At 45.6% G+C, this 13,840-nt stretch overlaps 1 protein-coding gene across 1 annotated transcript in view; it reads right to left on the minus strand.

The window, feature by feature from the left end:
• PIK3CD (phosphatidylinositol-4,5-bisphosphate 3-kinase catalytic subunit delta) overlaps window positions 1-13,840 on the minus strand; it is a 71,736-nt gene that overhangs the window by 18,020 nt on the left and 39,876 nt on the right. The window contains exons 7-13 of the mRNA XM_078607760.1: window positions 12,948-13,037; window positions 10,538-10,798; window positions 9,246-9,342; window positions 6,248-6,381; window positions 5,033-5,092; window positions 2,879-3,064; window positions 960-1,081 (exon numbers count right to left, since the gene is read on the minus strand). Of these exons, the coding sequence (XP_078463886.1) occupies window positions 960-1,081; window positions 2,879-3,064; window positions 5,033-5,092; window positions 6,248-6,381; window positions 9,246-9,342; window positions 10,538-10,798; window positions 12,948-13,037 (950 nt within the window). The remainder of the gene's footprint in view (window positions 1-959; window positions 1,082-2,878; window positions 3,065-5,032; window positions 5,093-6,247; window positions 6,382-9,245; window positions 9,343-10,537; window positions 10,799-12,947; window positions 13,038-13,840) is intronic.

Genomic DNA, 13,840 nt, shown 5'->3' on the forward strand with positions numbered 1-13,840 from the left:
TATCCCAACCTTTCCTGAACCACTCCGATCTGTCCTCCTTAGTGTCACAATAACGACACGCCACCACTTTTAAGAAACCTGCTCTTTATCTTAACCACGAACATATTTCGTGCAATTGTATAATTATTCCAAAGCACCTTGGACCAGAGCGCTATATAAATCTATGTAAGATAAGAAATATGCTTGTGTGAGAGCGTGAACATAAACCACGGAGCCATCGCTTATGGCATCGTCTGCTGCCACCGTCTGGACTCCAGGCTCAAGTGCCTTCCGCTCATCGAAAGGCGAGCGACGAATCACAAATGACGACACAAGCATGAAGTGATAACGGGGAAAAAAGTGTTCACCAGTCAATTCGTAAACTGTGTCCAACTTAAAAAAATTTTGAAGGAACCACAGTGCCACCGAGCGTGATCTCCAACCATAAATGTGTGAAAAAACTCATTGCGAGCTGGTGCTGCGACTGCTGCTGCTGTTGTTGTTGTTGGGGATTAGCTGAAAAAATGTAATAACATTTTAGTCCACCATCCTATATGGGCTTTCTGGACCAATGATTTACAACGGCATATATTCACGCAGGCAAAACTTTGGACCAATTTCGACTTTCAAAGATACATCGGCAGACTCAGGGCCGCGAAACGAATGCCGCCAGCTCGCCAGATCTGCTGGCCGTGCCGTCTACCACAGAAGCTTCTTGTTTGACGGACTCCATCGACTGTCCTTTAGCATCTCAACAAATTATATTACAGAGCCAAGAAGAAGGAATTGCAAAGGTCAAGGCAGTAAGAAAAGAGATCCGTGAGATATATATATATAAAATACAACTTTTAACATGTGGAAACCTTACTGCAGAGCACCATGTGGTTTCAAGGTGAATGTGTGCTATGATTGTCCTGTTATTTGCAGCACTGTGGGTAAGGTGGTGGGTGGTGAGTGGTGGGTGGTGAGTGGTGGGGTACCTGAGGTGCTGCAGGCACTTGATGGCGAAGGATCGTACGTAGCGGTCGGCGTGGTTCGAGTCCAGCAGCTCGAGTGCAGTGACTGGCAACAGCTTCGGCCAAATCTGCAGAAGCGCTTGCATCTGACGGGAACAATGATAGCACCTCTGATTAGCGCGGTTGGCTACGTACCGAGCGAAATAAGTTCGACATACATACATAGCGCTGCTTTAACGAGCTGCCCAAGACAAAGACTGCAGTACACAAATTGATGGACTCTTTGGCAGATGTGCCAGGGCCTTCGCCCACATTGCAATGTGTGCTGGTGTGCTTCCACGTGCTGGTGAGCTCAGTGAGTAAAGGAATAAAGCATTGCTTCCCCACCCATCGGCTCAAGACAAAGAAGTGTTCCTTCTGGCTGAATAACAGCAATGATGATGACAATCACAATGGAGGTAAAAGGTAAAGATGGAGCCTCCGCTGGTGAATGGGCCCCTCTACTAGAGAGGGTATGTGGCCGACTCCTTCACGATGACCAGACATCTTGAAAGCAGTGAGAGTACCCACACTTTAAACCCACCACACGCAACCTGCCGATCGACTTACCGTGGGTGCACACATTCATACTGCTGGGTCGACAGAGATGGGTGGGTTTAACTAACTTGGCAGACCGAAGTGGCAACCTCGAAATTGCGAGTTCATCGTCTTCAAAAGCATTATATATATTTTTATACCAGAAATGCCTCACTTTGCATGAAGGATAATTTTGAACAAAATTCCTACGTGGTTTGTTTGTCCAGTTCCTTTTAGACTATTACTCCACACGTCGAGGAGGAAATACAAAATTGCCGTAGAAAACCCACGCATAGCGTTGCGCATGGCGTTGTGTAACAAATCCAACCGCAGATGTGACAAAAACACGCTACGGGGTTGTCCTCCGCATGGTGCAACACCGGGCTGAAAGAGTTTCTGAAGGACGTTACTTTGTTTCATGACAAGGCTCCAGTCGCAACGTAACTGGAATGTAATCATGCTTCTATTGATTTACCGAAAAAGTTGTTTGTTTTGTCGCCGGTTCGCTTGGAACTCGAGAATCAAAGACAGTAGAAGGTGGATGAGCAATTCAGAGAAAATATGGGAGAGAAATAAAATCCACTTTCCAAAACAGCAGGCTTGTTCTTTTTTTAGTTGGCAAAACCTGACATTTAACAGCGATCGCCATCAGCTCATCAACCGTCGCCTTCGCTGCCATCTGTGAGTCGCAATCGATATTGAGCGAGTAACTTCAGAGAGTACACGGCAGTGCACGTTTGCACAAAGTGAAGGGATAGGGGGTGGAGGACCGCATGCCCACTCATCATCCATCCTTCGTGGAAAATCGGCAGACAACTGCAGTGGTGAGGCCTGAGTTAATACCTCAGGTGGGCTTTGCATTGGTAGGATGGGGATGGTTTAGTTTGATTTGTATGTTTTTGAGTGATTTGTTTGCTTTTCCTGTACTTTGCATGACTATCGTGTTTTTGTATTGTTTGTTGTTGTAACATTCTTACCCGCCCCTCCTGGACATCTGTGAAAGAGAGCTTTACAACTCATCGGATTCGTGGGTCTTTTGGTAAAGTCACGTAGATAGGTTCAAAGAAAATAATCAAAAATAACAAAAAAAACTACGACGTTTCGATCGCAACGCAAGCGGTCGTCTCCTGACTTTACCGAAAGACCCAAGAATATGAATTCCTGCGGTCACGAAAGCTTTACGTCAGGATTTAGCTCTTCGGATTCTTCCAGTATAAAAAACAAACATTCTGATTATGAACCAAGGCTAGCTAGCTGGGCGAGAAGAGATCGGACGTCATTAAAACCCAGGTGGATTCCTACGATTAATTCGCGAGATTTTGCTCTCACGTGCTGCCCGACATGCACACACGCGCACACGCACGCACCTGGGTCACGTCCTCGTGTTTGCCCCACTTGGTGGATAGCAGCAGCTTGGGCAGAATCTGCGGCACTTCGCGGCAGTCGAGCCGCAGGAACCACACCAAGTCTTTTTCGTGCTCAAAGAGCGGCGAGTTGGACTCGCGCTCCGAGATCTCGCGTAGCTGCTGCATGTGCGACTTGGAAGCCCGTCCCTGTTACGAAACGAGACGGGAGGGGGGGGGCGGGGGTGAGGGGAGCGGGGGGTGGCGTCAGTCGGAGAGTTGGGCACCAAGAGACACGGTGATTTTTCCGTTGAGGAGGACGAAAACAGCCGAGCATATTTGAATAAAAAAAATACATGCGCGCAGATCGAGTAATATGAACATTTTTTTTCCGTTACGCGTCAGATTTAAATATTCACTCTGAATCCGTTTGACACGTCTGCAACTTTTTTGTACAATGAACAGTTTAAAAGTTATTTGTCCGAGTCAACACAACATCACAGGATATGTAGTCTCCAATACTGATTCATTTTTGCGCCGTATTTTCGATTTCTCCTCCAATGCAGTAGATTGTTGCCGTACTTAAATAAACACAAACTTAAAAACAACTTTTATTTGAATAAACTGCACTTGTGTGAAAAAAATGTGTTGAATCACAAGCCTGGTAGCTGTCTGCCTCTGCTCTGCTAAACAGACTGGCGACAGCTCAACATTACAGTCTTAGAATCATGGAATTACTACCCCCACCCCTCCCCCCCCTGTATAATTTGCTAATCATTTTTTACAGAATTCCAAACATAATAATAAGGAATCAAAATCTTTATTCATCCTGGAGGAATCTGATGAGCCGTGAAGCTCTTTGTCACAGTTGTCCAGTAGGAGCAAGCTACAATGCATATGGCCCTTTGTCAATCCACTGCTGCAGGACGTCCTACAGACACTGTTATTTTATCACACTTGCCCACACGCTGGGCAATGCTGGTTGGTAACGTTTATACCCCGTCCTAAATTATGAATTTTCACACGCACGAGCCGATGCACGTATCACGAGCATTATAACCGAATTTAAATTTGACGAATCAATGTTATCATCGGTGCATGCCCAGCGACTGCCAAAGCAGCAAAAATGAAAAATGTTTTTCAGAAAAAAACTATAAACGGTAATTTGAAAAAAGGCCACGAGGCATCCCAGGCTTCAAGGTATAAAACCCAGTATTAAAACATGAAAAATAATGCTTGTGGCTCTTTATTTACAAACAAAGGGCCATCAGTAGTGCTGCAGACATCAGTGGTATTATTTCCAGCTTTGCTTCAATTCATCTTCAAAAATGCACAGCTCTCCCTCAAAGCATCTCAACTGACACAGTACCACCACAGCCAAGTGACTATGGTCCAAAAGAAACATTCTAAATGCCGCTTCTCACAAAGTGACACTTGTTGTCGAAGACATCGTGATTAAGCCATGAAAAATGGTGATGGAAATTACATTTGGCAGCTTGCTACGAAGGCGCATAATTTTCTAATTTCGTGCCCGTTTCCCCCAATGCTTCTACAAAAGCGTAAATTCCACTGTTGCAGCACACATTAAGTAATAGACACAGGCGGTCTGTGTTAACGATGAGCAAAGGAAACGATCTTCTTCCCGAATATATCTCCAAACCCCCCCCCCGCCCCCCTCTGATGTTTACTGAAATATCACAAGAATTTAAAACTATGGGGAAACATTCATCCATGCACCATGACCACACCAAGCGAAGCCAACATTTTGAGTAAAATAAAAATAGAAATAGTTATGTAATACGCTTAACGTCCCTTCAACTCTACACATTGCGGGCGTGTGTGTTAACCGATGGGGAGCGGTATCGTAGTGGTTAGTGCACTGCGCTACGAAAGCGACAACCCGAGTTTGATTCCTGCCCACGACCGATTACAATGGCGAATGTTTCAATCGTCCTGGGCCTCCTCGAGGTCGACTCAGCATTAAATGACGACCTGATGTGGTGTATACACATTAGTGAATGGGGAGACAAATGCAGCCGGGTGCGGTAATTGCCACTTAACCCCCTAATGTGCCATGCTGGCCTTCATAGGTGCTCGCCAACAGCACTTTCCCCAACAGTCTGTTAAGGCTATATGGAGGATCTTTGTGTTAGCAGAGGGTGCATGCACAATGCTTACCCCACTTCCACCATTCTTCATGTCAGTTGACTTGGCCACTTCAGCGGCCTTCTCAATAATCTGTGGTATGGTGAGAAAAGACAACACTTATTTGATTAGCAATACTTTGGAATTTCCTTACGGACAATTGCGATTGCAAAAGCCCAATTAATTGAGTAGAGGCTATCCAGGGAACTCCGATAAACCGCACACCAATCGTCTATGCTCCCATGAAGTTGGAATATCACTTCGTCTAAACCATTATACTTTCTGAATTTGTGAAACTGCCTTGGAAGTGGTAAACAAGTAACATAAACTCAATACATTCATGATGGGAAGTTGACACATCAACAATCATTTGTTTCTGCACTGCCCTCTGCTGACTGCCAAGCAGCACAGCCCACACTGCCCTCTGAAAACCAAGTGCACATGGTGGCTATCCATCCAAGGACTGTCCAGGCCTAAACCTGCTTAGTTTACAATATCTCCACGAGATCGGGCGTGCATCGTGAGTGACGACGTGGCTCAAGGCCTAGCCATGACATCGACAACCGTCGCACACCCATAAGAATCCACGACAACCGTATCCGCAAGCCTGCAAATGGATGTTTTTTTTAATAATACGCACGTTTACCCAGTTAATCATTATTCTGGGAAAGCATCCGTAAATTGTATCCGCATGTCTTTACAATAACCAGCATGTGTATTTACTTGTAATCTGGCACCAAATCGGCCGTGTAAATCAGGGCATGGATTGCATTTGTCACCCGGGCTAACCCAGGTTGCGAAACGCGCTGGTGACAAATTCATAATCACGGCGCATCCCTCGCCTACAAGAGAAAAGTGATGCCCAAATCTTATGAAAATTAGTGGTTTAAGTGTCACCCAAGGGACTCGATTATTACCCCACACGTTACCTACATGATTCTTCGGTTTTTTTTACAATACTACTCCTCGCTCTGAAGACTCAACGATTGTACAGAGGATTTAGACATTTCTAAACCAAAGATTATCAAGGTGAAAAAGTTTGATCAGTTTTGATGACCTCGGTCCAAGGCCGTCAGTTGTACATAGCTCATCATCAACACCATGGCTTTCTGGTTCCTTCCAGTCAGAACGGGCCCCAACTTGACTTCTCTACAGCACCATTTACATCAGCGAGCAACGTCAACAACAGACCGGACCAGCGACGGGCAAATTTAATTTCTTAAAATGTACACGTGTACGCATCGCCACCTTCTCAAACGGTGGGTAGTAGACGGGGCCTTTGCTGTACTCCGAGAAGGCAATGTGCAGAGCGGCGGCGCTGTCCGTGTTAGGGTTGGTGTGCACAGTGCCCATGGGGTTCAGCATCTCCTCGTCCATGTCATCTGCACCATGAGCAGGCGGACGTGGTTAAGACCCGCCACCCGCGCAGGCAATGTTCATTTTTCGATTTAAAGCTTTCGTGACTGCAGGGATTCATCTTCTTGGTTCTTTCGGTAAAGTCACGTAGAAGGGAAATAATAAAATAATAAAAAATAAAACATAATAAAATAATTCTCACGACGTTTCGGCCACAACGCAAGCAGCCGTCCTCAGACCTGTTCTTCACCTGAGGACGGCTGCTTGCGTTGTGGCCGAAACGTCGTGAGAATTGTATTTTATTATGTTGAATTTTTTATTATTTTATTATTTCCCTTCTACGTGACTTTACCGAAAGAACCAAGAAGGGGCAACGTTCATTGTTACCAGGAATCTAGAAATCGCCTGCGCAAGATGTACCATGCCCTATGTCGATCGTACGAGTGCATGAAGGACCACACCGCCCCCCCCCCCATGCAGTGTCTGTCATGGGTGTGTTTTGACCATCTTTCATCGCGCCGGTCGGCGGGGGATGGTGAAATGAGGTTGCGTAGCACCGGTTGTTAGCCGTGGCTGGAAATTTAACTCAAGACTACCGGTTTCATAGTGAAGTGTGCTAACCACTGCGCCACTTCTCAACTCCCCATTTAATAAGAAGAACCCAATAAGTTATTAGTGTGATGAAAAAATCTAAACTTTGTCCAGATCTTGCATATCTAATTTCATAGCACACATTGTTACTGAGGCTGTCTCATCTCTAAATTCTCAAGCAATATTCCCATTTCAAGCATACACCTGCTATTAATAACCATAGTTTTAGCTTTCTCCCACGTTTTAAAACAGTGACCACTCACTTACCTATTGCACGTGAATGATTATGCTAAATTGTACATTCACTCGGCAATGATCTTCTTTACATTTTTTTTTATAGAAAAACGAATTCTAGTGTCTGCATGTATGTACATCCAATTATGTCTTTCTCGCCTCAATATTATAACTTCCACTTAATCACAGAAAACAATGAATGGCATGTAGAAACACTCACAGATTTCCTAAAAACATCTTGATATATAGAGGACATCAGAGCCTGGGTAATTGTTGACACCAGCTCACCGTCTAGGCTACCTTTCAGCTCAGCTCGTCCATGGTTCATCAGCGATTGTAAGATGCAAGTTGCATGAACGATGCTGCATAAAACTAAACATTATCGTGCTATTAGATTTTCCATACGATTGTGAAGGAAATACAATGTGAAAGAGCAACAACACTCATGTTGCGTTCACAACTCTCACTCCACAAGGTGGCAGTGTCCCCGTCTTTTGTGTCCACTGCACTGTTTAGCGAGGTCATTTGTTTTCAAGGTCAAATACGGATCTAATGCGAGCAGGCTGTGCACAGAATTAAAAACAACGCTGCTTCAAATTAAAATCACACTTAGACTTGCCACACCATGAACACAAATCGGAATAAAGCGCCGGCAATTGACACTCTGTAAACAGTTACACAAGCTAACTCGATTATCGTGATGACAATTTCATGACGGGAAGGAAACAAAGCAATAAAAGGAAATAAAACTGAGCTGTATACTGCCTCCACAAATCCAGTGAACAAAACTGCCCTCTCAAAACTACACAATTCCTCACTACAAAACTTATAAACTAACTGTAACATAGTCTGGCGCTCGAACACATCCAATATTCCTTTATTGCGAAACATTTTGGTATGTGGCTTAAAAATATATATTGGTTTTTAAGAGGCACTGAGACTGGACATGGTCACGTAACTCGACAGCAGTTGAGTCACATGGCGCAAATATCCAAATCTGGTTCCAGCACCTGCTCATATTCCAATGCCCTCTTCGGCGGTGGCAACATAGCTCCCAGTGGAAACCACTGCCTGCCAAGCGAGCGCTTACTCTTCCTTGACAGCGTTCATCAGGAAAATCCTACGTACATGTCCACGTACATATCTACGCGATGTCTGCTCGCTACAGCAACTGTAACATATTGCATCCTCCAGTGAACCTTCACTCATTCTCCTCTGTCGACCCCATCATCAAGAACCCCCTTCCCCCAGCGATCAGTGTTGTCGACTCCCTGCCTTTGTTCAATTTCAGCCTCAAGACTTTCCATTCTAGCGCTATGATGGACTGCCTACAACGGACTACCTCCACAAAATATATATACACACACCGTTTGTGTGCAGCATATTGAGACGCGGTCACATTTTGACGCTCTGTATGTCGGGATTGTATCGTATTGGCAACTTCACTCATTGTTTTATCTTATAAAGGAAAATGCGTTTAAATGCCACACTGCAGGACCCTGCAATTCCCTCCCAACTTCACTTTTCCCAAAAGCTCTTATAATAACCTTGATAAATTCAAAAACGTGCTTTCCAGTACAACTTTGAAAGTGCCTTTTATCGTAGGCCTGTGCTCAGCAACTGTGTTTGAATAAAACAAAGGCATTTCTCGGTGTGATTTGTGGCGCCTCTGGATTGACTCTCAGCGTCACCAAACCCTGGGGAATCCAGGGCAGACATTTCACAAGCGCAATGAGGATAATTCTGAACTGTCACGAGGTTTTGTTGGTGTTAAGCCCACAGCACGAGGTATTGCGCTTGCTAAACATGTGGAAATGCATAATACACGTTTTTTGGGTTAGATCGCGAAAATATAAATGTGTCGTTAAACCCGCCACCACCCGGCACATGCCAATTCGTTACCAGTACAACGCACTGGTGTGTCAGAGAGCAAATCCACAACATTTACAATCTGAGTACGATGTTTCGCGAGTTATTACAACAAGCGTCGTCAGGAGGACAGACAGATTTGATGTGGAAATGGCTCTTAGCGGCGAGCCAAGCATGCCGACTTGCTGGCACCAACCTGGAAAGGATGACCATGTATGGAGCACGGCCTCCCCGGCCCTGAGCTGGTCTTTGTAGTCGAATACCATCGCATTCACCCAGGCAATGGGGAGATCCTGTAGTGGAAAAAAACAAATTCAGACGTCAAGCAGTTGAGTCACCGGGGTCTCAGTGTACACAGCTTTTTGCAGATCAATGATGTGTCTAGTGTAAATTGACTTGCACCGTGCGAAGCAACAGCAACGGTGCTGTGGATTTGCAGGGCAACAAACAGAACATTAGAAAATATCCGAGGTGTCCTTCATAAAACAAAAGAGATTTCTGATCTCAATCGGCGCTTAACTGGTTATGCAGCTCAGCTACGTATTGGGGTCCCAATTGGCTCTTAATAAAAATAACCATAATGTATAATCCCCCTCTGGATGAAGGACTTCTCATGCCATATGAGGTCATAAGGGATATTAGCCATCACTTCACCACACTGGCCAGTGTGAGTTGATGGTGCAGAGCATAGATGTCGGAGCATAGTACAGCACAACGGATCTTGCTGCACTACACTATAAAACGTAGGACTTCACGAACAATATTATCCATAACAAAGGTTTTTTTCGGTTAGATCATGTAAGTATGAACGTGTTATTAAGCCCGTGTGCTGAAGTAGTAACTAACTGGCACATTTTGATTACGTGACAAACCTTACCAATTGGCTGTGTCGGGTTTAACGACCTACGTATACTTACGCGCATTAACCCAAAGGAAACCTTTATTAAGCCCTTCCCTATTCTGCCCACAACATAGCCCCCAGCAGCCGATAGCTATTCTCATACTGTGGCTGTCACCCATCCAAGCACGATCGAGGCTCAACCTTGCTTCGGTTCCAAGATGTTATCTGGTGCCTCGATGGTTAGATGTTATCTCTGATCGCCTGGTATACAGGAGGTCGTGGGTTTGTATTCGACGCTGACGCCTGCTGAAAATGAGAAGTTTGCATGTTCTTCCCGTGGTTGCGTGGATTTTTCTCTCGGTCCTCTGGTTTTTCCCTCCAAATTTAGAAACATGCGTTCAGGGTATTTGGCTGCTATCGATTTCCACGTGATAAGCCACTTTGTTGGGCTATCGTTTATGAGCCAGGTCGCTTCTTAAAAAGAGCTACGTAGATCAGTAGGCCTTACCCAGTTAAAAAAAAGAGATTGGTCAAGACTGGGGAAATTCCCTGGTCGCGGGCAGCTTGCCCGTTATCTCAGGGCAAACGGCAGGCACGCGTGAGCACGTGCCCCCTTCCGAACGCCCCCACACCACGCCCTTGCTCACCGAGCGACGGGCACGCTTGCCGACGCTGCTCTTGCCCATCGTCTTGTCGGGTTTGATGGCCTTGCCGCGCCGGCCGCTCTTGCCCTCGAACTCGGCGTAGAGCACGAGGCAGAGGCGCGCCGTGCGTGGGAGGTCGCCCGTCAGCACGTCGAACTCGAGCCGCTCGTTCCACGTGAGGTCGGCGCTCGCCGGCACTTCGGAGCTCGTCACCGTCTTACTCAGCAGCTCGGAGCCGTGGAAGAGGCCGGCTTTCACCACCAGCTACGACGGTCGAGAGAGTTTGTGGAATTTGTGCGTGTGTGCGCCGTGTGTGTGTTTGCGACATGCGAGGTTGTGCGTGTGTGCGTTTGTTCGGCGTGTGGAGTGTTTTTGAGTGTGCGTGCAAATTATTGTGCAGTAGCGGTGTCAAATGGTTTGTTTTGTTCATTTGTACGTGTGTGCATGCGTGGTTAAGTGCGATTGCAAAATGCATGTATGCATGCGTGTACACGTGTGCGTTTGTTTGGTGTGCAACGTGTTTTTCAGCCAGCCAGTGTGTGTGTGCATGTGTTTATTGTGAAGCGGCGTGTGAAATGTTTTGTTTTGTGTGTGCGCGTGTGCCCAAGTGTGCAGTGGAAGATTGTGTGAACAGGCGTAAAAAAGAGATTACGTGTCTGCCGAGTACCTCTACCTAGCTGCCAACTGAGCCTCAGGTGCTTCAGGTTCAAGTCCCATTACTCCATAAATATTTACTCATGAGTCACACCCCTCCTGGATAATAGCACTCGAAGCCCAGTGAAGCTCTCACTGCTCTTAGTTGAAAACAAGACCTAAACGTTATCGTATAGGCTTACACCTTTCAACAGGACAATGAAAGGATCGAATGATAAACAGTGACATGGATGATGGTAACGCTCAAATCGCTCGATTACATTTAATTCGCATGCACAAAAGCGTGATGGGTATCAATTCAATGTTTCGTTTAATACCGAGTGCTATACGCACCAGGAGGAAAAGTTGATTGCCACTAGGATTGTTTGCAACACTTGCCAGGAACGTCTTGTGTTAATTTAGACATGTGACTGGCCGTTTCTACTGCCAACAGCAAAAGAAAAGTAATGGAGATTTAAGCGATTAGAGAAATTGGCACACTCATGCTGGCCAATGTATTATGTTTTCTGATAATGTTCAACAGTGTTACGCTCCAATGCACATGATACTTGACAAGGGCTCTTGCTGTGAACATGACCAAATGGAGAGAGAAAAAAATACAAAAAACCAGGCAGATGAGGATGAGATTCAAAGCACCGAGAGATTCAAGTTGAAATTTTATTATGCTTAACCAGGTGAGAACTCAAGAGGTCAGAGGATAAAATTAATTTTCAAGAGTGACCTGGGTTACCAGAAAATACAAAAGAGAAACAAAATAAAGGATAAAAAGAACAGCTGGATTGTTTGTGTCGATGGTAGCAAGCGCCTGCGATGGAAAAACGGTGTTTCTTTGCGATGGCAATAACTCGTTTAGGATGGCCATGGACATGGGGCACGTACAATTCACAAGCCGCTTGTGAGCACGCCGACTTACCGCTTCAACTGCTCAGGCGGACGAATGAAAGGCAACGAGCAACATCAAAGTTAGCAGGGCATTCCAAAACGTGAATCACTAATTGGTCTCTGGATATCCAGTACGCCACATACGTGTCGCTTACAATAGCTATCGCAATGCGACTTCAGCGGGGTACTGTTGCATAACTATAATTTGTACAATATGAATATATTTTAATGACTTGCAATTTCAATCAGATCTGTAAACGATGATAAAAAAAGAACCTATCATAAAGGAAAATAGTGCAGGCTGGAAAGCCATAAGTTTCAAACAACACGCAAATGTGTAAAAAGCACTCGGCCTTTGTGTTTCCTGAAAGAGAACCACAATGCACTTCTTCAGGAAATGGTGATAGTTTTTGCATTATGCACAAAGGTCGAGTGCTTTTTACACATTTGCGTGTTGTTTGAAACTTACGAATTTGGAATTTACCGAATCCACCTGGACTCTAACATCGCCGGTAACCTCTCGTAGATGAGGCTGACCGGGCTTTCCATCATTTGCCTTGTCCATGGGTCCAAAGATGGCTGATGAGTCTGATCCGGGACCGATAAGACTCTGGTGCAGCTCGGGCACACATTTCCGAGAGGGATGGAGGCTTTTCTCTAATATGACAAAAACTTTCTCTTAATTCGTGGCTTTTAAAGGTGACATGCAGGCTGCGACTATCAAAGATAAGGCCCCCCCCCCAGCCGCTGTTGCCAGGGGGGGGCACAGAATTCTCCGTGATTGAGCGGGACGTTTCAACTCCTCCGGTGGGTTTTGGAAGTGGGTGCGACGTGAAACGAGTGAAACCGGTGCAGGGTGGGGATTGGGGTACGGTACCTTCATGGCTTCGTCAGTGTTCACCTTGCTGGCCTTCACCAGGGTGATCTGGTATGGTGCCGTGATGGACCACAGCAGGTCTCCCGCTTGCTGGGGAGAGGAACCAAGAAGAAACTCAGAATCCAAATGACAAATTCTATACGAGCCCCTCTCTGGTCTGTGCACCTGATAGGCTCACAGTGATGACATTACCATTACTGTAAAACCTTGCATTGCGAGCATAATTCGTTCCGGAAACGTGTTTGTAATCCAAAGCACTCGTATATCAGGTGTGATCACGTGACACTCGGCAGACAAAGCGTACATGTACTACTCGTATTGCAAGACCTCGCTCGTTTGTCAAATTCATATTTATTTAAAAAATTTGCTCGTCTTGCAAAACACTCGCAGACCAAGTTACTCGCAATCCGAGGTTTTACTATATTCTATTTAAGACCAAAACAGGAAGACTTCACAATTATGGTAAACTGCATGATGGAACGGGTTGTAATCACCAGTCAAACATCGTACTCCAATTGTAAATGTTGTGAGTTTACTCTCCAGCACGTTTCGTTTTCGTGACAAATTTTACTAACTGGCTGTGTCGGGTGGTGGTGGGGCAACGACACATTCATGTTTACGCGATCTAACCCATAAAACCTTTATAATGAAAAATATTGGGTCGCGAAAGCCTACGTGTTATACGGGCAAATAATTTCCAAAACCAACACAGGTCTCCGAAACGGTGAGCCATAAACTGTGCTCGATCAAACCGGAGCTTCACTGCGTACATGTACAGCCCTTTTGACAATCCGCTGCCCAATGAGAGTCTCTCCATGCCATGTGTGTCATGGGTGGGGAATAATTGACCATACTTCGCCACACTGGACATTGCAAGTCGGTGACAGCAGGGA

Source organism: Lampetra planeri, chromosome 28 (assembly GCF_965212315.1).
Source record: "Lampetra planeri chromosome 28, kcLamPlan1.2.h2, whole genome shotgun sequence".
Lineage (NCBI taxonomy): Eukaryota > Metazoa > Chordata > Hyperoartia > Petromyzontiformes > Petromyzontidae > Lampetra > Lampetra planeri.